The sequence below is a fragment of the Hyla sarda genome, chromosome 1 (genome assembly GCF_029499605.1).
Source record: "Hyla sarda isolate aHylSar1 chromosome 1, aHylSar1.hap1, whole genome shotgun sequence".
In the NCBI taxonomy this organism is placed as follows: Eukaryota; Metazoa; Chordata; class Amphibia; order Anura; family Hylidae; genus Hyla; species Hyla sarda.
In genome coordinates this window covers 494,489,323-494,513,876 of record NC_079189.1, presented here as the reverse complement: position 1 = coordinate 494,513,876, position 24,554 = coordinate 494,489,323, and the positions used below count along the sequence as shown (strand labels likewise).

Here is a 24,554-nt window from a genome sequence, read left to right as displayed (position 1 = left end):
TACCCCTTTTGACGTGCCTTGAGGCAAGTATCGACAAAAATTTACCACTATGATAAAGTAGAATATGTCATGAAAAAACAGTCTCTGAATCAACTTCATAAGTAAAAGCATCCCAGAGTTATTAATGCTTAAAGTGACAATGGTCAGATGTGCAAAAAATACTCTGGTCCTTAAGGCCCAAAATGACCTAGGTCCTTAAGGGGTTAAACTCACCTGGGGGCAAGTAACAGGTGTGGGCAGTATAAAAATCACACCTGAAAGCTGATAAAAAGGATAGAAGTTCACTTAGTCATTGCATTGGTGTGTCTGTGTGCCACACTAAGCATGGACAACAGAAAGAGGAGAAGAGAACTGTCTGAGAACTTAAGAACCAAAATTGTGGAAAAATATTAACAATCTCAAGGTTACAAGCCCATCTCTAGAGATCTAGATTTGACTTTGTCCACAGTGCGCAACATTATCAAGAAGTTTGCAGCCCCATGGCACTGTAGCTAATCTCCCTGAGCGTGGATGGAAGAGAAAAATTATGAAAGGTGTCAACGCAGGATAGTCCGGATGGTGGATAAGCAGCCCCAAACAAGTCCCAATGATATTCAAGCTGTTCTGCAGGCTCAGGGAGCATCAGTGTCAGCGCGAACTATCCATCGACATTTAAATGAAATGAAATGCTATGGCAGAAGACCCAGGAGGACCCCACTGCTGACAGAGAGACATAAAAAAGCAAGACTACATTTTGCCAAAATGAACTTGAGTGAGCCAAAATCCGTCTGTGAAAACGTCTTGCAAGGCATCATGAAATCTGAGGATTACCAACGGATTTTGGGTCGCACTGTACAGCCCAGTGTCAGAAAGCTGGGTTTTGTCTGAGATCTTGGGTCTTCCAGCAGGACAATGACCCTAAACATATGTCAAAAAGCACCCAGAAATGGATGGCAACAAAGCGCTAGAGAGTTCTGAAGTGGCAGCAATGAGTCCAGATCTAAATCCCATTGAACACCTGTGGAGAGATCTTAAAATTGCTGTTGGGAAAAGGCACCCTTCCAATAAGAGAGACCTGGAGAAGTTTGCAAAGGAAGAGTGGTCCAACATTCCGGTTGAGAGGTGTAAGAAGCTTATTGATGGTTAAAGGAAGCGACTGATTTCAGTTTTTTTCCCCAAAGGGGGTAAAATAAGGGTGCCAATAATTTTGTCCAGCCCATTTTTGGAGTTTGGTGTAACATTATGTCCAATTTGCTTTTTTACCTCCCTTTTTTGTTTTAGTTCCACAACACACAAAGGGAATAAACGTGTATAGCAAAACATGTGTTACTGCAATCCTTTTCTGGGAGAAATACGGTAATTTTCTTAAAAAATTTCAGGGGTGCCAACATTACGGCCATTACTGCATGTTTAAGCACACTCTTATGAGCAGGAATTGCAGAACCTGGTGTAACATACTAAGACTAGGCTCAAAACTGCAATGCCATGCAGATTTTAGACCAAAGCAGGAAAGAAAGACATAAAAAATGGCATCTACTTACCATGTGTGTATCTGGCCTGAGGCCAACTTTACATAAGTATATTACAGGCACAAGTCTTATCACCCAAACTAGTATCATTATAATGGGATACAGATCTTAAGCATGGTTCATCATTCCTATTTGTTTTACAATTTCTGCGCCCCACAGTGAAATGTGCGTTGGGGTAGGTATGCATGGATCTGGCTTCGCATATGGTATATGAGCATTTGCTTCTCTATTTCCCTAGGCTGTATCCTTCATTTACATCATCTGGTGTTGCAGTATTTGTATATGCCTATGCAGTATAACTTATCTGCAGCATTGTCATTCTTTTCAGCATCACCTAGTTTGTCATTTATATATGTCTCTTCTCCCTTGGATCCCAGTGTTTCTGCCTATGTTTTTATGCTGTTCAATATTTATACTGCTACCATGTATATATGTTTACTGTTATTTTAGATTACATTTATATTAATAAAGATTATTTTTGTTTTATCATTTGATGTTTTTATGTACATTTTTTGGTGTGTTACATCATGCAGTGTACACGTTTAACAACCATTATTAGTTATTCTTTTTTTTTTTTTTTCCGGTGACATTCTACTGAAGAGGCAGCAAACAGGAGTAATTCAGTTGTAACATCTGAAGAGATAAAGGCTTGTTCATATTTACTAGATACCTGCACCTGTTCTACTAAACATCCCGATCTCTTCCCAAGGCCAGCATTTCACAGTAGAGTCTTTGTAGACAGGTCACGAGCAATGATTAAGTTGTTCTTTGTTGAAGACATAATTGCAGAAACCTGAAGCATATCTCCGATAACTTCATGGCCGCCTGCAATCCGTTACTGAAGTGATAGCACAAAACATTATTCCAAGCTGTTTGCCATTGCTTGCACAAGTACACCAATTAAATATTCTCAACTATTACAGAAATCATGGTCTCATATATCAAAGGGACACAAGAGAAAGTCAATGAGCTATTCAAGCCATTCTGCCAAGCAAGAAGTAATAGATGCCAGCTTATTACTGGTCACACAACAAAAATCATTGACTAAACTGGTTCAGAGCTAGCACCCTCTGAACCTTGGGGGATATCCACACATGGCAGATTTATTATAGAAATATCTTCAAGTGAAAATTAGTTCCATTTATCTAAATGGGTTTGGTTTGGCAATATGCATGTTTTCTAGCGACATTCAGATGAAAGCAACAGTTTTCTACATCAGAACGCCTGCATGTAATCACAATGTATGACTAGATCCTAAGATTACTCAGCCTGTATTACATGAGGTTAAGAAGACCCTTCCATTTCTATTGGCATCTTATAGGGCTGCAACAAAGAATTATTTACATAGTCGATTAGTTAAGCAATCTATTTTTGTTTATATCTTTGCATTGTGATGTGTATTTTTTGTTGTTATAGATTTGGCATAGATCAGACTTTTGGGTTATTTTTTTATCCCATTTCTGGGATGTGATGTGTGAGAAAAAAAAATGCAATCCTGACTTTAGTTTATACATTTTTTTTGTATACACTATGAACTGTGCAGGATTAATAATTATAGTATATTTTAATAGTTCTGAGAATTATTATATATGTATGTATATTTATATATAATACACACACACATACTATATTAAATACATATTAGTCTAGTGATGTGGATGCAGAATCATAGAATGTTGCAAAATCTTGTGATACCGCTTTATTGGTCTAAAAGTATTTTGTAGAGACAAGCGTTCTGCGTTTTTTGCTTATGTGCTCAGAAATGCTTTTGACTTGATAAAGGGAGGACTACTGAAAACTTGTCTCTACAAAATACTGTTAGGCCTTTAATAAAGGTATTACAAGATTTATCAACATTCTATGATTTTTTTTCAGGCTACCATGACAACAGATCTGTTCCCCTGATAGCATCGTGGGGAGCAGATCAACGCCACTCCACCACCAATGTCGAATAGAATGGTAGTTTAAATGCCACTGTCAGTTTTGACAGCTACATCTAAATGGTTAATAGCAGGCAATAGTTTTCGCTTGACGTTGACTATTAGCGGCCACCTCGGCTACTGAATGCTGGTTATACAGCTGGTTCAGTTCAGGAGCCTGGGGCATACATCCTTCATTTACCCATCACAAAAATATACACCATGGACTCCTTATGGGATACTAACTAATTGATTGTTGACAACAATTTTCATTGATTATTAAAAACTTTTTGATTAGTTGTTTCGGCCCTAGTGTCTTATAATGGTTTTAAAACATATTCAACTAGACACATGTGGCCTTGGCCCTAGGCACCACACTGAGCAGTTAGAAAACATGGTATTTGCTCCATTTGCATTACAACTTTAATCCTGTGGGGGAGCAGTCACGAAGAACAAATCAGTGCAAGAATATGACTTTGGCAAAAATATTGTGCAGGTTGGCTTTGGGTCTTAAAATTTGTGATATAAGTTTACATTTACATGGTGCAGTTAAATAGTATATATTTTTTGCGATATTAACTTAATTTAAGCAAATTGAAGCGGATTTATGTGTTTTGCAAAAAGTGTGTTTTTATCACAGTGTATATGTACCTTTTTTTAGATGCTGATGGAAAGTTGATAAACCACCCCCTGCCTTTATTTTTATTATTTGTTAGTTTTCTACCTTGATATTGCTCTGTATTTTCTGCGCAGTTTCAGTCAGATTCACAGACTGGGTAGGGGTGTTACCATCAGGCGTGACATCATCTGAAGCCATACAGGGGGGAACTTCCTCCCTCACTTTGCTACACACAGCCCAGAGCTGTTCAGTGTATGAGATGAACTCTGATTGGATAAGGCTGCACACAACCCCCTCAGCTTTTCCTGAGTCTGTGCAAAAGATGGGGGAAAATGTGTTCTGGACAAGTAGGGAGACACCTAGTGGCAGCTTTTTTAAACACAAATAAAACATAGAAAACTTCATTTTTTTTTAAACAAAGTACATTTGACATATTTTGAATTTAGCTTAACCCCTTAACGACGCAGGACGTATATTTACGTCCTGCGCCGGCTCCCGCGATATGAAGCGGGATCGCGCCGCGATCCCGCATCATATCGCGTCGGTCCCGGCGCTAATCAACGGCCGGGACCCGCGGCTAATACCACACATCGCCGATCGCGGCGATGTGCGGTATTAACCCTTTAGAAGCGGCGGTCAAAGCTGACCGCCGCTTCTAAAGTGAAAGTGAAAGTGACCCGGCTGCTCAGTCGGGCTGTTCGGGACCGCCGCGGTGAAATCGCGGCGTCCCGAACAGCTGATCGGACACCGGGAGGGCTCTTACCTGCCTCCCCGGTGTCCGATCGACGAATGACTGCTCGGTGCCTGAGATCCAGGCAGGAGCAGTCAAGCGCCGATAATGCTGATCTCAGGCGTGTTAATGCACGCCAGTGATCAGCATTAGAGATCAGTGTGTGCAGTGTTATAGGTCCCTATGGGACCTATAACACTGCAAAAAAAATGTAAAAAAAAAGTGTTAATAAAGGTCATTTAACCCCTTCCCTAATAAAAGTTTGAATCACCCCCCTTTTCCCATAAAAAAAATAAAAGTGTAAAAAAAATAAAAAATAAACATGTGGTATCGCCGCGTGCGTAAATGTCCGAACTATAAAAATATATCATTAATTAAGCCGTACGGTCAATGGCGTACGCGCAAAAAAATTCCAAAGTCCAAAAAAGCGTATTTTGGTCACTTTTTATATCATTAAAAAATGAATAAAAAGTGATCAAAAAGTCCGATCAAAACAAAAATCATACCGATAAAAACTTCAGATCACGGCGCAAAAAATGAGTCCTCATACCACCCCATACGTTGAAAAATAAAAAAGTTATAGGGGTCAGAAGATGACATTTTTAAACGTATAAATTTTCCTGCATGTAGTTATGATTTTTTCCAGAAGTGCGACAAAATCAAACCTATATAAGTAGGGTATCATTTTAACCGTATGGACCTACAGAATAATGATAAGGTGTAATTTTTACCGAAATATGCACTGCGTAGAAACGAAAGCCCCCAAAAGTTACAAAATGGCGTTTTTTTTTCGATTTTGTCGCACAATGATTTTTTTTTCCGTTTCGCCGTGCATTTTTGGGTAAAATGACTAATGTCACTGCAAAGTAGAATTGGCGACGCAAAAAATAAGCCATAATATGGATTTTTAGGTGGAAAATTGAAAGGGTTATGATTTTTAAAAGGTAAGGAGGAAAAAACGAAAGTGCAAAAACGGAAAAACCCTGAGTCCTTAAGGGGTTAAGGAGTGCAATAGCAAAAATTAGTTTTAATGAGAGTGCCTATTTAAAGATTCTATAACAACAGGGTCTGTTCTATAGGACTGGCGCTTAGCAAATGTGGTACCAATATTCGAAAATGCATCCAAAGAACTAGAAGCCTGTAGGTTTTCTGTGAGATGCTATTCTGGAATATCCTAATGAAAACAACCTTCTGACACATAAACATGGATTTATGCGAGATTGGTCCTGTCAGACTAATCTGATCAGCTTCTATAAGGAGGTCAGTTATAGATTGGACCGCGTGAAGCTGTGGATGTTGTATTTCTAAGGCATTTGATACTGTGCCATACAAAAGGTTAGTACATAAAATGAGGATGCTGGCACTGGGGGAGGACATATGTAAATGGGTTAGTAACTGGCTTAGTGACAGGAAGCAGAGGGTGGATATCAATGGGACTTACTCTGGTTAGGTGACAGTTGCTAGTGGGGTACCACAGGGGTCAGTACTGGGTCCACTTCTTTTCAATATGTTTATTAATGATCTTATAGAGGGATTAGAAAGTAGAATTTCTATATTTGCATATGACCCCAAAAGTGGATTGGGTGATCACCATAATATTACAGAGGGATCTGGGGAAGCTGGAGGCTTGGGCACAGACATGGCAAATTATATTTAATGTGGAGAAATGTAAGGTTATGCACTTGGGCCATAAAAACAAAATGTACAGTTATGTGCATTAGGTAAAACGTCAACCAAAAAAGACTTTGAGTACTGATGGACAGTAAACTCTACTTCACTTATCAGTGCTAGACAGTGGCTGCCAAGGCTAACAAAGTATAGAGGCATATAGGCACGTGTTAAGGACATAGTTTTGCCTCTGTATAAATCACTAGTCAGACCACATATGGAGTATTGTGTCCAATTCTAAGCACCTGTATATAAGAAGGACATGGCTGAACTGGAGAGGGTGCAGAGGAGGGTGACAAAGATAATTGGGCGTATGGGAGGATTACAGTACCAGAACAGGTTACTAAGCTTGGGGTTATTTAGTTTAGAGAAAAGACGTCTTTGGGGCGATCTGATCTCAATGTACAAATATATGAATGGACAGTATAGAGATCTTTCTAGTGATCTTTTTATACCTAGGCCGATAACCATGACAAGGAGGCATCCTCTATGTCTAGGGGAAAGAAGGTTTCACCATCATCATAGACAGGTATTCTTTACTGTAAGAGCATAAAAAAGAACAAAGAGCAGAGAAGAGGCCGGTGCCTCGTGTAATCCTGAGGGTAAGAGGTATATCCCCCCTCCAGAGATTAGTCTCTTATGAGACACTTGGGTTCATGCATATCGCCCCTGAGCAGGGGTATAGTGAAGATCTCAGGTTGCAAGCCAGAAGTCAAATAGACGGAATCCTGTAGGTTGGAGCCGTAACAAAATGATGCCGAATAAATTGAACAAAAGGTGACTGCTATATGAGTTAAATAGTATTTTTGGAGCGATATTAACTTAATTTAAGAAAATTGCAGCGGATTTGTTATGTGTTTTGCAAAAGTGTTTTTTATCACAGTGTATATATGTACCTTTTTTAGATGCTGATAGAAAGTTGTTGGTGAAGTAAGTAAAAAACGAAGGGGAATTTGGTTTTGAAACTGTATGGGTATATATTTACACTTAGAAGTCATGTGGCATTACTTTGCAGTTTTTAAATTTTATTTTTTCCTAGAAAAGTGGCTGTAACATTTAAGTAGTTAAGAAACACTCTCTCTCTCTCTCTCTCTCTCTCTATCTCTATCTCTATCTCTCTCTCTCTCTCTCTTTCTCTCTCTCTCTCTCTCTCTATATATATATATATATATATATATATCTATATCTATATCTATATATATATATATATATATATATATATATATACTGTATATATATAAATTTTGTTTTTTATAATGTAAATGTGAACCGAACAGTACTGTTAAAAGGGTTTTCTGATACAAGGTAAAAACGTAGCTGTAGATGTATATGACATTGCTTTTCTGTCTTAGTTCTGAAAACACTGAAAATCTTTGATCGGCACATCGAAAGTGAAAGCTTCCCGTCAGCCCAGTCGGGCTGATCGGGACCATCACGGTAACCATATAAGGGCTTGTTTTTTGTGTTACCAATTGTACTTTGCAATGACATCACTTATTTTAGAATATAACCTGCGGCAAAACAAAAACAAAAATATTTGTGGGGTGAAATAAAAAACAAAAACAAAAAAAAAAACGCTATTTTGTAAGTTTTGGGGGCTCCCGTTTCTACGCAGTGCATTATTTGGTAAAAATGACACCTTATCTTAATTCTGCAGGGCCATACGGTTACAAGGATACCCAATTTATATAGGTTTTATTTTAATACTTTAAAAAATTATAAACTACATGCACCAAAACTAGTATGTTTAAAATTTGGATCTTCTGACCCCCTATAATTTTTTTATTCTTCTGTGTATGGTGGGGGGGTTATGTAGGCTAATTTTTTGTGCCGTCATCTGTAGTTTTTTTTATAGGTACCATTTTTGTTTTGATGGGCCTTTTTTGATTGCTTTTTATTAATATTTTTATGGCATATGAAGTGACAAAAAATGCACATTTTGTACTTTGGTATTTTTTTTTACGTGTACGCCATCGACCGTGTGGTTTAGCTAACCTAATATTTTAAACCTAATATTTTAGTACGGACATTGAAGCACGCTGCGGTACCACATATGGTTATTTTTATTCTTTATTTCATTATCTTATTTAAAAAATTGGAAAAGGGGGATTAAAACTTTTAATAGGGAAGTGGTTAATGGACTTTTATTGCAAAGCACTTATCAGTGTAACTGCTCCGGCCTGCTGCGCATTAGCCGTGGGTCCTGGCTGCCTGTAGCAACCGGGACCCACCGGGTTTAACCCGTTCCCTGCTGGTGAGAATGGTTTAAACCCGGTAAATGGGACCAGAGCGTACAGGTACGCCCTGAGTCCTTAACCCCTTAAGGACCAGGCCATTTTATACCTTAAGGACCGGAGCGTTTTTTGCAATTCTGACCACTGTCACTTTAAACATTAATAACTCTGGAATACTTTTAGTTATCATTCTGATTCCGAGATTGTTTTTTCGTGACATATTCTACTTTAACTTAGTGGTAAAATTTTATGGTAACTTGCATCCTTTCTTGGGGAAAAATCCCCAAATTTGATGAAAAAAGTTAAAATTTTGCATTTTTCTAACTTTGAAGCTCTCTGCTTGTAAGGAAAATGGATATTCAAAATATATATTTTTTGGGTTCACATATACAATATGTCTACTTTATGTTCGCATCATAAAATTTATGAGTTTTTACTTTTGGAAGACACCATAGGGCTTCAAAGTTCAGTAGCAATTTTGAAATTTTTCACAAAATTTTCAAACTCACTATTTTTCAGGGACCAGTTCAGTTTTGAAGTGGATTTGAAGGGTCTTCATATTAGAAATACCCCATAAAAGACCCTATTATAAAAACTACACCCCCTAAAGTATTTAAAAAAACATTCAGTAAGTGTATTAACCCTTTAGGTGTTTCACAGGAATAGCAGCAAAGTGAAGGAGAAAATTCAAAATCTTCATTTTTTACACTCGCATGTTCTTGTAGACCCAGTTTTTGAATTTTTGCAAGGGATAAAAAGGAGAAAATTTTTACTTGTATTTGAAACCCAATTTCTCTCGAGTAAGCACATACCTCATATGTCTATGTTAATTGTTCGGCGGGCGCAGTAGAGGGCTCAGAAGGGAAGGAGCGACAAATGGTTTTTGGGGGGCATGCCGCATTTAGGAAGCCCCTATGGTGCCAGGACAGCAAAAAAAAACACATGGCATACCATTTTGGAAACTAGACCCCTCAGGGAACGTAACAAGGGGTAAAGTGAACCTTAATACCCCACAGGTGTTTCACGACTTTTGCATATGTAAAAAAAAAATATATTTTTTTTACCTAAAATGCTTGGTTTCCCAAAAATTTTACATTTTTAAAAAGGGTAATAGCAGAAAATACCCCCCAAAATTTGAAGCCCAATTTCTCCCGATACAGAAAACACCCCATATGGGGGTGAAAAGTGCTCTGCTGGCGCACTACAGGTCTCAGAAGAGAAGGAGTAACATTTGGCTTTTTGAAAGCAAATTTTGCTCTGGGGGCATGCCGCATTTAGGAAGCCCCTATGGTGCCAGAACAGCAAAAAAAAACACATGGCATACCATTTTGGAAACTAGACCCCTCGGGGAACGTAACAAGGGGTAATGTGAACCTTAATACCCTACAGGTGTTTCACGACTTTTGCATATGTAAAAAAAAATATATTTTTTTTACCTAAAATGCTTGGTTTCCCAAAATTTTTACAATTTTAAAAAGGGTAATAGCAGAAAATACCCCCCAAAATTTGAAGCCCAATTTCTCCCGATTCAGAAAACACCCCATATGGGTGTGAAAAGTGCTCTGCTGGCGCACTACAGGTCTCAGAAGAGAAGGAGTCACATTTGGCTTTTTGAAAGCGAATTTTGCTCTGGGGGCATGCCGCATTTAGGAAGCCCCTATGGTGCCAGGACAGCAAAAAAAAAAACCACATGGCATACCATTTTGGAAACTAGACCCCTCGGGGAACGTAACAAGGGGTAATTTGAACCTTAATACCCTACAGGTGTTTCACGACTTTTGCATATGTAAAAAAATATATATTTTTTTTACCTAAAATGCTTGGTTTCCCAAAATTTTTACAATTTTAAAAAGGGTAATAGCAGAAAATACCCCCCAAAATTTGAAGCCCAATTTCTCCCGATTCAGAAAACACCCCATATGGGTGTGAAAAGTGCTCTGCTGGCGTACTACAGGTCTCAGAAGAGAAGGAGTCACATTTGGCTTTTTGAAAGCGAATTTTGCTCTGGGGGCATGCCGCATTTAGGAAGCCCCTATGGTGCCAGGACAGCAAAAAAAAAAACACATGGCATACCATTTTGGAAACTAGACCCCTCGGGGAACGTAACAAGGGGTAATTTGAACCTTAATACCCTACAGGTGTTTCACGACTTTTGCATATGTAAAAAAAATATATATTTTTTTTTACCTAAAATGCTTGTTTTCCCAAAAATTTTACATTTTTTAAAAGGGTAATAGCAGAAAATACCCCCCAAAATTTGAAGCCCAATTTCTCCCGAGTACGGCGATACCCCATATGTGGCCAAAAACTGTTGCCTTGAAATACGACAGGGCTCCAAAGTGAGAGCGCCATGCGCATTTGAGGCCTAAATTAGGGACTTGCATAGGGGTGGACATAGCGGTATTCTACGCCAGTGATTCCCAAACAGGGTGCCTCCATCTGTTGTAAAACTCCCAGCATGCCTGGACAGTCAACGGCTATCTGGCAATACTGGGAGTAGTTGTTTTGCAACAGCTGGAGGCTCCGTTTTGAAAACAGTGGCGTACCAGACATTTTTCATTTTTATTGGGGAGGGGGGTTGTATAGGGGTATGTGTATATGTAGTGTTTTTTTATTTTGTGTTAGTGTAGTGTAGTGTTTTTAGGGTACAGTCGCACAGGCGGGGGTTCACAGTAGTTTCTCGCTGGCAGTTTGAGTTACGGCAGAAAATTTGACGCAGCTCAAACTTGTAGCCGGATACTTACTGTAATCCTCCGCCCATGTGAGTGTACCCTGTACGTTCACATTGGGGGGGGGGAACATCCAGCTGTTGCAAAACTACAACTCCCAGCATGTACGGTCTATCAGTGCATGCTGGGAGTTGTAGTTTTGCAACCGCTGGAGGCTCCGTTTTGGAAACAGTGGCGTACCAGACGTTTTTCATTTTTATTGGGGAGGGGAGGGGGGCTGTGTAGGGGTATGTGTATATGTAGTGCTTTTTACTTTTTATTTTATTGTGTGTTAGTGTAGTGTTTTTAGGTACTACAACTCCCAGCATGTACGGTCTATCAGTGCATGCTGGGAGTTGTAGTTTTGCAACAGCTGGAGGCACACTGGTTGTGAAACACCGAGTTTGGTAACAAACTCAGTGTTTTGCAACCAGTGTGCCTTCAGCTGTTGCAAAAAGCTACAACCCCCAGCATGTACGGACAGCGGAAGGGCATGCTGGGTGTTGTAGTTATGCAACAGCTGGAGGCATACTACTTTGGCTGGGGATGCTGGGGATTGTAGTTATGCAACAGCTGGAGACACACTGGTTTGCTACTTAACTCAGTGTGCCTTCAGTTGTTGCAAAACTACAACTCTCAGCAGTCACCGACAGCCAACGTGCATGCTGGGAGTTGTAGTTATGCAACCACCAGATGCACCACTACAACTCCCAGCATGCACTTTAGCTGATTGTGCAAGCTGGGAGTTGTAGTTACACAACAGCTGAAGGTACACTTTTCCATAGAAAGAATGTGCCTCCAGCTGTTGCAAAACTACAAGTCCCAGCATGCCCATAAGGGCATGCTGGGAGTTGTGGTGGTCTGCCTCCTGCTGTTGCATAACTACAGCTCCCAGCATGCCCTTTTTGCATGCTGGGAGCTGTTGCTAAGCAACAGCAGGAGGCTGTCACTCACCTCCAACGATCCTCGCCGCACAGGTCAGTCCCTCGTCGTCTCCGCCGCCGCTGCTGCTCCTGGGGCCCCGATCCCAACAGGGGCGCCGGGGATCGGGGTCCCCAGCACCCGGGGTGCACGTCCCGCACCCGCTCACGTCCTCCGGAAGAGGGGCGGAGCGGGTTGCGGGAGTGACACCCGCAGCAGGCGCCCTGATTGGTCGGCCGGTAATCCGGCCGACGAATCAGGGCGATCGTGAGGTGGCACCAGTGCCACCTCACCCCTGCTGGCTCTGGCTGATCGGGGCCGTCTCTGACGGCCCCGATCAGCCAATAATTCCGGGTCACCGGGTCACTGGAGACCCGATTGACCTGGAATCCGCCGCAGATCGCTGGACTGAATTGTCCAGCGATCTGCGGCCATCGCCGACATGGGGGGTCATAATGACCCCCCTGGGCGATATGCCCCGATGCCTGCTGAACGATTTCAGCAGGCATCGGGGACCGGCTCCCCTCCAGATGGTTGCGGGGGGCCGGTAAAACACATGACGTTCTCATACGTCATGTGTCCTTAAGGACTCGGAAATGGAGACGTATGAGAACGTCATGTGTCCTTAAGGGGTTAAGGATCGGTGATGCAGGGCATATGCATACGCCCTGCGTCCCCAAGAGGTTAAGACACTAAGTTCAATGTGGTTCAGTGACTTATTGGAAAGAATAAAAATTTTGACGGTGTCAATGGTGTGTTCAGAGTCTCTGTGGGAGCTCGAGAGAGCACAGCGTGCTATTTTTTTCTTGTTTGTGTTTTTCTTTTTCCTTGTGTTGTCCTCCTCTGCATTAGAGTCGTATTGGAGCTGCAATTTTCACAATTTCTGTGTTTGTTAGAATGGGATCTGGCGGATGGTTCAGTGTAGGCGGGAGTCCTAAAAAAGACTCAGCGAATGAAATTGTTTGATGACTGCATTTGTAAACTTTAAAAATATCATTCTCTACCCATATACTCCAACTCGGATAGGGGAACTACCAACAAAATACTCAAATATGAAACTGAAGTGGGCCAAAATAAACGTAACAAACTGAATAGGGACTGTGCTGACTATAAAAACAATAATATCAAATACTGTCTTAATTCCAACCACCCATCTGACAGACCCCCATATAACAAACCATCTCGCAATACCAACTCACCAACTCTAAAGCCATGCCACAATTTACCACCAATAACTCATCCGCACTCCCCCACAAAATCTTCAAATCCCAAAACCCATTTCCTTATCCCCGGTCAAAACCCCCCACCATATCCCCCCCCCCCCCCCCCCCCGACAAGCCTCATTTCAGCCACCATACCATTTTCTGCTGACATTTATCTCAATTCTAAACCAGCTACCAGCTCACTACCTGTTTTCTACTCATCCCACAGTACCCACCTTGTCTGTTAATGCCACTCAGGCTGCTGCTACCACAAACAACACAAACTCATCCCCCATACCCTCAGAACTTTTAGACTACATCCAAAATGAATGTAACAGCAATCCTTCATATTCACTTCCATCTGGGCGGTTTGATAAAAGTGATGAAGAAGATGACCCCTTATTTGATGATTCTCTACTCACCATTCATGAAAAAATCACCCCGGAATGTACAGCCTCTCATAGAAACTCTGGTGCCTTCAAACCGCTCACTGAACCTATCAGTCACCAGGAACCAATTTATTCCTCCTCCCTCTAAGACTACAATTTCATTCGCTGAATCTTTTTTAGGACTCCCGCCTACACTGAACCATCCGCCAAATCCCTTTCTAACAAACACAGAAATTGTAAAAATTGCAGCTCCAATACGACTCTCAAACATAAGAGAAGACAGAGAGGATGCATAGGAGGACAACACCAGAAAAAAGAAAAATGCAAACGAGAAAAAAAATCATGTTGTGCTCTCTCGAGCTCCAATAGAGACTCTGAACACACCATTGACACCATCAAAATATTTAATCTTTCCAAGAAGTCACTGAGCGACATTGAACTTAGCGTCTTAAATAAAGGTGTATCTTTATGCCCTACCTCTAACCCAATAACTTTGAATTATTTTTAGACCTTAAAGGAAAACTGTCACATATTTTCTCCCGCACTATCCACAGGTATTGGTGCATAGTGCGGGAGACGCTGATTAAAATGAGCCCTACCTTGGTCTGATCCGCGCCGCCGTTCGCCCGCAATTGTAGTTTTAATCTCTGTGTATATCCTGCTGTAACTGGCAAAGGTCCCGGTGACGGACCCCTAGTGGTCATTTCTTCAAAGTGGAAAATGAAATAGAAAGAAGCATATTTTTTAATAGCATGCAATTGTAAAGTTATTCTGCATACATTCATCTATAATATATCAAAAGTTTTTTTGATGAGAGGTACCCTTTAAGTGTCACATCCGCCTTATAAATCCTCCCTTATTGGTGTTCTGTTATTAGTTTTGTCCCAATTGAGATCTCTTATCTCCTACAGGCTGTATCCTCCTTCCATTCCTATAGATCATCACTTATTTCCCCTGCAATCACTCAGTGTACAGACTTCCACTAGTAGTCCCAGCTTGCCCTGTTTTATCTGATACCCGGTGTCTCCGCTATGGCTACACACTGTACCTTTCCCGATCTCTAATAGATCGCTATCCATTCAATGTCTCTCACTGTACTGTGCACAGACACATCTTACTCACTCTATTACTGGTCACAGCATGCCCTGTATATTTTAACATCATATATTTGCCATTGTTTACTAATAATTCAGTGCATAGTAACACCACACAGCTACTACTGTACAGTTACTCCATCCACAGCTTGGGACGCACACTTTTGAAAGAAGCTGAGCGAGTCCCATCTATCTGACTTCTTTGTGAATGAATCCACGTCACAGCCTCCTTTTCAGTGTACTGCTGTCATTTCCTGATATGTTTTACCTCTGCATATATGAATTTCGACCTATTAATTATGTTGCTTTTAATCCTATCTTGTACAAATCATTGATATGTGTTTGTTGATTTATATAAAGAAGGGGAAGAAGAAACTTTTTCGCTATTTATACCTGTAAGTGACACACTAATGTCGATGCTTTTATTCCTGCAATTGACAAAGGGGGATTTCACCCCCGAAACGCGTCTTGCCTTTTTATTTGTTCATTTTATTTAGTTTTTATGCTGCATCCCTGTGAATAAATAGACAATGTATTATATCACTACTGCTGATATTGTATTTTCTTGTGGTAGCGCTTCAAAATGCAGTCACTTTTTGTTCCTTTTTTTAGGCATCTTTACTAAACGAGCAATGAAACTATGGAACGCGTGTCACATGATGTTGTGATGTCTGACCTGGATGTTTTTCTGGAAAAATATAATATTACAAGTTATGGATATTGGATTTTTGGGGATACAATGTTGATCCAGCAATTTATTCTGATCACCATATTTGGGTCGGGAAGGAATTTTTCCTCTGTCATGGGGCAATTGGCATCAGCCTCATTTGGGTTTGCCTTCCTCTGGATCAACACAGTAGGGTTTTAGGTTGATCTCGATTGACTCTTGTCTTTTTTCAACCTTACAAACTATGTGGGGGATTTATCAAAGCTGTCTATTTCCCGCCTCAATATAGACCAACCTACAGAGCGTAAGGCCGGTCTACTGTCTGCTTAATTCATCAAAAATTGCACGGCTCTTGATAAATTCTACACACAGATTTCCGGATCTACGGTTTAGACTGTATTCAAGCCTGCTTCAGCATGGACTGACATTTCAGCGTACTTTCGGCCGATGCGAGTTTTCGCCAAAAAGTCGCTATTGATAAATTCAGCGCCAATGCATTTTTCTGTTTAAAATAGACTAGAATGCATCATGTTCTAAAAATCCTCTAAAGCAAAAGTTGCGAAAAAGTTGCACGTATTTAGACTGCAACTTTCTTAGCGACAATTTTAGATGGGGGGAAAAAACTGTCTAAATCCTTTGATAAATCTCCCCCCTATGTTACTATGTTAGATTTTAATTACTAGCTGTCATTTCAGGTAACTTATCAGCATAAGCTGCCGTGTTTGTAGAAATAGAAATATTTCTATCTTAAATAATCTTTTTGGGGTTTGGCTACTTATCCTCTTTAGCTCAGTAGGTGAAGAGTGGCTGTTATGATGTCTCTTGTTCACAGCAAACACACAAAAGAGGGGATTCTGTTATCCTTTATCTTTATAGCGTACACTCAGACACAGCAGCATGGAGGACCTTTTTAGAGCTGTAGTGAGTTGTGAATCAAACACAGGTGAGACAGTAAAATACTTACTTGAACCTTTAGCATCTCAGCGATGTTTCTGTCTCTCACAATACACCACCTGCTCCTCTTCTCTTCATAGACATCTATGTGCAACTATAACCTGATTCCTCAGTAAGCTGACAATTAATCTCATCTCTTAAATATGTATTTAAGCAATAAAATGAGTGAATGGTCAGTCAGGACAAGAAGGAAGGGAAGTGGCTTAATATTGTAAAATTGCAATTTTTTTCCCTAGTAAGATATATTACAAAGTTGCTTATTTCCACTTGTACTATTGTATTATACAAAGTTTGTTGAAAGAACAGTGCCCATTTAATGTCTGGATACAGATTTATTTATGTGCAGGTCTTATCCTGTCTGCCTTGCTGCAGTGAGTGCACCTTGACGTTAAATTTATCCTGAAATGAGAGGGCCATTCTCTTTTCCATATTGCAATGCAGTTGAAACCCTAGGGGAAACCTGTACATCCGCTAGAAGTGACACATGGGGAGCTTCTCTCCTCGCAGCACTGTCTCATAGAGCAGTCTGCCAGTGAAGACCTGCACACACTGTTTAAATCAATGGAAGGGAATGTAAAATCGTGTCTTTCAAACTTGCTGTAATACATCAGGACTTGTTCTCTTTTTCAAACCTTTAATGAGCTTCTCGATGTTGCAGCCGAGCATGAACTGATGAATTGCCTGGGTAATAAAAAGTCGAGTTTTATATTGTTGTGATTTATTCATGCAAACTGTAAATATATGAATCACTGCATAAAGCCTGACTACTACAGAAGGAGGATAATAAAACTCACAGCGTACGTCTTCCTTCTATTATTTAAAGTTCCGCTATTTTGGACTTACCTGCATAATATAGTGAGGACCTCATCATAATTATAGGCTTACTCTTGACAACGACTGACATGACATGATGAGTTTTTTAACAAAAAAGAAACACAACAACAACAACAACAGAAAACTAGAAGAACTGGACAGCTGCTGTGCAAAAGCACAGGATACACACTGTCAGGAATTTTAATTCCTGCAATGTTTAACAAAAGGAATGTGAAGCGCACCCATTGGTCATTTTCCTGTCAGTAAAGTTACTTAGCTTATTCAGTGTCAATAAGGGTTTATACCCAAATATCAACAAACGTTTTTTCTTTTGTTATTCAGCTACATATATACAAAAGTATTGAAATCACACTAGCGTTGTGACGTGGTAGTGTGACGGCTGTCGGGACCGCCGGTGAGAATAGCTGGAGAAAAAATAGCTCTTGCGCCGTCTTTTTCTCTAGCTAATTTCTTCATTAGGGTACGTTCACCCATACAGGATCCTGCGCAGATTTGATGCGCAGGATTCCTAACTGCCGATTAGAAGCTGTGCACAGTCATTTAGTTTACATTGAAATCTGCAGCATAAAATCCTGTGCATCAAATCCTGCGCATCAAATCTGCGTACGTGTGAACGTACCCTAAAACAGCTGCGCCCGACGGACCCCATTGACTATAATGGGGTCCATCGGGACCCTTTGTTTCCCATTGCGTCAAAATGACGGCCTTTCAAGCTCAAAAATGAAAAAAAAAAAAAAGTGTTTGACCAACGTTATTGAGGGGGCACAACGGTAGTGTGAATGTAGCCTTACTCATTAAATTCAAGTGTTTCATTCAGTCTTGCCACAGGTATATAAAATCAGCCCCTACCAATGCCATCTGCCTTTACAAACATTTAGGAAATAATTGGTTGTTATAAAGAACTCCCTGAATTCCAGCCTGATACCATAATAGGATGCCACCACTGCTACATATCGGCCTGCGAAATCCATTCCCTCCTAGATCTTACACGATCAACTTTGAGTTGCATTATTTATAAGTGGAAGCGTTTAAGTATCACAGCAACTTGGCCATTAAGTGGAAACTATGTAACATTACGAATAAGCTTGCAAAGCGCTGAGCTGCATATTCCATAAAAGTTGCCAATACTCTTCTGGCTCAATAACTGTATAATTACAAACCTCAGATGAATTCATGCCATGGATTACCATAGCCAAGCAGCACCCAAAGCACAATGCCAAGCACCAGGTGGGCTGGTGTAATGCATGCTACCACTTGTCTCTGAACTAGTGGAAATGCTTCTCTATCTGGCAGTTTGATTTGGCAAATTTCTGGAGAATGTTACCTGGCTGAACAGAGTGTCAACTCTGAATTTTGGGAGAGAAAAGATAATGCTATGTGGCTATTTTTTAGGGGTGGTCCTAGGCCCATTAAGGCTTCAGCATACCAAAACACTTTTGAACCGTTGTGTGCTTCCAACTTTGTGGGAACTATTTGTAGAACGTTCTTCTTTGTTCCACCATGACTGTGCCCCAGTTCCATAAAACTATGATTGGATGAATTTAGTGTGGAAAAACTATACCTCCATGCACAGAGCCCTGATCTCGGTGCTATCAGTCATTCGGGATAAACTAGAATAGAAATTAAAAGCCAGTCCCTTTTTTCTAACACCTCAAAAATACTCTTCTGGATGAATATACTAAAATTACAACAGACCTCTCCAGAATCTTGTAGAATGTCTTCCCAAAACAGTGAAAGGTGCTTTAATTGCAAAGGTGGACCAACTCCATATTTATGCATATGGATTTAGAATTCTTCAAAGCGCCTGTGGATGTAATGTGTTAGAGTCACAGTATGGATCCACAGAGTTCTATAGGAGCTGTATTACAAGGTTGTAGGGAGATATGTTATAGCTGAATACTTGAACCTTTTAAAGGACAGGGTGGGCCATTTATATGAATACACCTGAATAAAATGGGATTGGTTGGTGATATTAATTTCTTGTTTGTGGCACATTAGTATATGTGAGGGGGGGAAACTTTTCAAGATGGGTGGTGACCATGGCGGCCATTTTGAAGTCGGCCATTTTGAATCCAACTTTAGTTTTTTCAAAAGGAAGAGGGTCATGTGACACAAGAAACTTATTGGGAATTTAACAAGAAAAACAATGATGTGCTTGGTTTTAACGTAACTTTTTTCTTTCATGAGTTATTTATTTGTCAATGCAACCCTCTTCTCCCACTCTTCACACACTGATAGCAACACCGCAGGAGAAATGCTAACACAGGCTTCCAGTATCCGTAGTTTCCGGTGCTGCAGAATGGGCAAAACAAAAATTGGAACAGGATCCTCAGTTTACGCAGAAGGTGTTGTTCAGTGATGAGGCAAACTTTTATGTGAATGGTGAAGTTAACAAACAAAACCACTGCAATTGGTCTGACACTAACCCACTTTGGATAGATCCCTCCAAGACTGTTGAAACACAAAAATTGATGGTATGGTGTGGTATATATGGGGTACAAAGATAGTGGAGCCATTCTTCATCAATGGAAACCTCAAGGCCACTGGATATGCGAAATTGCTACATGATGATGTGTTTCCCTCTTTATGCACTGAAGCTGGCACGTTCCCTGAGTTTTTACAGCAAGATGGTGCACCACCACATTATGGGGGTCAGGTCCGAGCATTCCTAGATGAACAGTTTCCTGGAAAGTGGATTGGTTGTCGTGGGCCAGTTAAATGGCCCCAAGGTCTCCCGATCTGACCCCCTTAGACTTTTATCTTTGGGGTCATCTGAAGGCAATTGTCTATGCTGTGAAGATACGAGATGTACAGCACCTGAAACTACGGATACTGGAAGCCTGTGCTAGCATTTCTCCTGCGGTGTTACTATCAGTGTGTGAAGAGTGGGAGAAGAGGCTTGCATTGACAATCCAACACAATGGGCAGCACATTGAACACATTTTATAAGTGGTCAGAAACTTGTAAATGACTCATGAAAGAATAAAGTTAAAACCAAGCACATCATTGTTTTTCTTGTGAAATTCCCAATAAGTTTGATGCGTCACATGACCCTCTTCCTATTGAAAAAACAAAAGTTTGATTCAAAATGGCCGACTTCAAAATGGCCACCATGGTCACCACCCATCTTGAAAAGTTTCCCCCCTCACATATACTAAAGTGCCACAAACAGGAAGTTAATATCACCAACCATAAATGGCCCACCCTGTATATTCTCATGTAATATAATAAATGCTTCATTTACATTCATTAAAAGCTGTGAATACTCCAGTGGTTCTTCTGTGCCACCCCCTTTGACTGCAGGCCTTGTTGGCCTAGTGGCCAATAAACCACTGACTAGATATGAGCTCTTGTATGTTCAGGAGTCTGAGGATAGTTATGGCTGCTCTTATTTTTCTCTGTACTTGCACACAGCCTTTTTTGTAATTGTCTCTTGCAAACTGCCTAGTATCTTTCTTCCTCCCTATCTACAACCTGTGTGAGCTACCCTCCATGTTTTCTGCCCCAACTTTCCACACTCTGAGCTGCTGTGTGCATGTTTCCTTCCTCTCTTCTGCTATGGGTACTTAGGGAAGGGAGGAGAGAAACAGTTCTATAGAAATTTTTCATATGATGGACGTCTGTCCTACATACACTGCAGAAGCATAATGGTTGAAAATTTCTAATGGAACCTTTTTTTTTAGATAGTTGCTTAATTTAGCATTTTGTCCAATAAAATAAATCGGTGCAGGGGTGTTCATAGGCTTCAAGGGCAGTATGCGTTTTTTTCTTTTTTTTTTTTTGCACATGCATATTTTGGGCTCCAGTTAAAATTGAAATCATAGTTCCTACAGAAATAAATTCATGGAAATGAGGCTTGTTCTCTTGCTGTTTCCTTCCACTTGTCAGTCAGTGCATCCTCTTGTCACTTGTTATATTTCACCTCCTACTCTGCATCTTTATGTCGTGTTTTTTCCACAAATAGAATGTAAGACACAATTGTGTCTGGTTCTGATTAAGTGATGATAAGGTGCTGGTAGGAATCTATATTAGGATAGTAAACTAATGCTCATATTTAGCAGCACCGAGCAGTGTTCTGCAGTATATAAACCTGAATGCGTTATCTCTTGTAACTGCTTGCTATTGTGCTTTCCCTATTATCTTGTGTTGCAATTATTTTTACTGTATGCACTCCCATTGGTCCTAACATAGCAATAGCGCATGTGACAATCGTCTCTGAGCTTAGGTTTCTGTATATGATGGTAAACTTGTTTGGAACATTAGTAGGGGGTTTGCACTCCAGAATATTGATGTACCATGTAATGTTCTTCAGTTTCATTGAAATGGTCAACGATCAGTACATATTCTGTATTGCAATGTATAATATGTAGTTGCTAGTGTATCTGCTGAAGTAATGCAGTTCCTATTATGGATTAGCAGAAATCCTCAAGAAGTTAAAACAATGTTCTTATAGAACCAGGCAAAGTTTTCTAAAGTGTGATCTGAAAATAGTCATCCAATTTTAGGAAGCCATAGCTGCTTTCTTCCACAAACAGTGCCATTGTTATCTTCCGTTTGTGGGTGGTATCGAAGCTCCAGTCCATTGATGTGAATGAAGCTGAGTTTTAATACCACACACAACCTGAGGACAAGTGTGGCACTGTTTTTGGAAGAAAGCTACAAATTATAATAATTTAGTCCCTAAAAAGGGGTACTCCGCCCCTAGACATCTTATCCTCTATCCAAAGGATAGGGGATAAGATGTCTGATTGAGGGGGTCCCGCCGCTGGGGACCCCCCGCAATCTCCCTGCTGCACCCGGCATTCGTTCAGAGCGCCGGGTGCAGCATCGGAGGCTTGTGACGTCACGGCCGCACCCTGCTCGTGAGTTCACAGCCTCGCCCCCTCAATGCAAGTCTATGGGAGGGGACTTGATGGCCGTCACGCCCCCTCCCATAGACTTGCATCGAGGGGGCATGGCCATGACGTCACGAGCGAGGCGCAGTCATCTGGATGTTTGGGGTGCCGCAGCCGAGATTGCGGAGGTCCCCAGCAGCAGGAACCCTCGCGATCAGGCATCTTATCCCCTATCCTTTGCATATGTGATAAGATGTCTAGGGGCGGAGTACACCTTTAAGTTTACACAGACCTGAAGTTGTATATTTCAAATGTGTACACCAAACAAATGCCCTAAATGTCATAGGAAGCACTGTGGTCAGGCAGAAAGGAAATTCAAAAAGAAAAGAACTTCCTAGGGAGTATACAGGAGCTTATATGTATTAGGAGGATTACATTTTTTTAATAGAATCATTTACAAATTTATTTAACTTTCTGGCACCAGTTGATTTAAAAAAAAATGTTTTATAAAGATGTTTTCCAGTGGAGTACTCCTTTAAGGTAATATGTCGTAAGTGATTGCCAAGTGAACTGATGCAGATGGCATAAAGGAGATGCTTTATAATTGTATCCTCTGTTTGCCAAAACTGCTGTTCGACTTTTTATGTATAAGAGCTTGGAAACACATGGAATAAGTAACTATTGCTTTTTTGTGTTTTGTTGTCTAGCTGGAGACGACTGCCTGGCAGCTCAACCTCCAGATGGCTCAATCCACCCAAGCAAAAATGAAATCTCCCCAGGCTGTGCTAGAACTTGGAGTTAGCACCGAAGACACAAAGGTAGGTAGTCACATCTGCTGCTGAGCACTTCCCTTCTCTCCTTAGGGCAACTTGTAACATCAGGTCTTTATCCTACCAGTGCTTTTTAACCTATGTACTCCTTATCACAGAAGGGGTTAAGCAGAAGACACCTGACTTGCTGTTTTCAATCTTTATCTCTTGGTAATATGCCATTACTGTATAGAGATTACCAGTTTGCCTACTCTGTGCTCATAGTAAAGTCATTAGGAAGCCTCGCCTGCAGACATTTGATATTACCACTTACGCAGACAAAAGACCCCTCTAGGCTTATCCTCTCCCAAGTGTGGCATCGGATTAGGATCTTTGTGGAAAAAAAAATACCCATCCTGGCAGTGGTAGCTTGTTACATCTTATTTCTCTTAATTGCTTTTTTTAATCACTTTCTAAGTCTTCAGAAATACTCTGATACAGCAAATAGCATTTCTGTGAATGTCTCTGTTGTGTTGAGAAATATAATTTTTCTTAGTTAAAATAAGGCATTTTACAGTTCTGCTTCTGTGATACACATTTATGTGTGTGTATAAATATGTAAAACGATACAGGTTCCTCCTATATACTATGGTAAGAATAATTACTACTGCTCTCGTCCGACCTGGTAACAGCCATGTGACTGTAACTGGGAATAGGAGAATGCTGGTAGCAGAGCAGGGGTGTCTGTTGCCCCCATCCAGCTGTTGCTCATTGAACAATGGAATAAAGATTTACCAAATAATAAGTATCTGAGTTTAAGAGGTTTACCAGTCTTGTCCCTACGTGGGGAGAAAAAAAGGTCTGTGCATACCCCCCTGTCCTCTGTTGCTTCACTGTCCCCTCAGGGTGATCTGTGATGATGTCCCATACATTGAGCATGTGACACTGCAGCCAGTCACTGCCCATGGCGGTCTCTTGTATTGCACGTGACTGCCGGAAATAGTGATTGGCTGCTGTATCACATGCTCAGTGTATGGGATGTCATTGCAGATGCTCAAGCAGGTGAACAGAGGGGTAAATAAAGGTTGTCATTTACTCCACTGTCTGACTGTAGGCAATTTTAAAAGGTTTAGAGGACCTTTTGGATTTTTATTGTCTAGACAGTACAATCTTATGTACAGTGGGTCATATTTCTGCTAAAAGATTCAGAGTATATAAAATATGCAGGATATACAAAATACATGTTTTCTTCACTTTCCTCTAGCGTCCTGGTTGTGAGAAGTGACCCATAGTGCTTTCCCAATGTGCTGTCTACAGTATACGGTGTATTCCTAGATAACTACATAGAAGCATATGATGGATAGTTAAAAATACATGACTCTAGCTACTAATCCAGTGACTTTGCTGTCATGTTGAATGCTTTTTGCCGTCTTGACTAGCACTGCTATAACCCTTTATAATCCATATAGGCCTGGTAAATATTTCCCTTTTCTCATTTTCCCTGTTTCAGATGTGTAGTGACT

At 40.6% G+C, this 24,554-nt stretch overlaps 1 protein-coding gene across 9 annotated transcripts in view; it reads left to right on the top strand.

Annotated features, from left to right (window-relative positions):
* Window positions 1–24,554, top strand: part of COMMD10 (COMM domain containing 10) — a 458,728-nt gene that overhangs the window by 85,776 nt on the left and 348,398 nt on the right. For 8 of the 9 annotated variants that reach the window (XR_008847444.1, XM_056537407.1, XM_056537410.1 and 5 more), the window contains exon 5: window positions 22,990–23,100. Coding sequence is in view for 8 of the 9 variants with exons in the window: in XM_056537407.1 (XP_056393382.1) it covers window positions 22,990–23,100 (111 nt within the window). In the remaining variant the exon portion in view is untranslated. Of the gene's footprint in view, window positions 1–22,989; window positions 23,103–24,554 lie in introns of all 9 variants that reach the window. The other variant, XM_056537405.1, reaches the window with a different exon arrangement.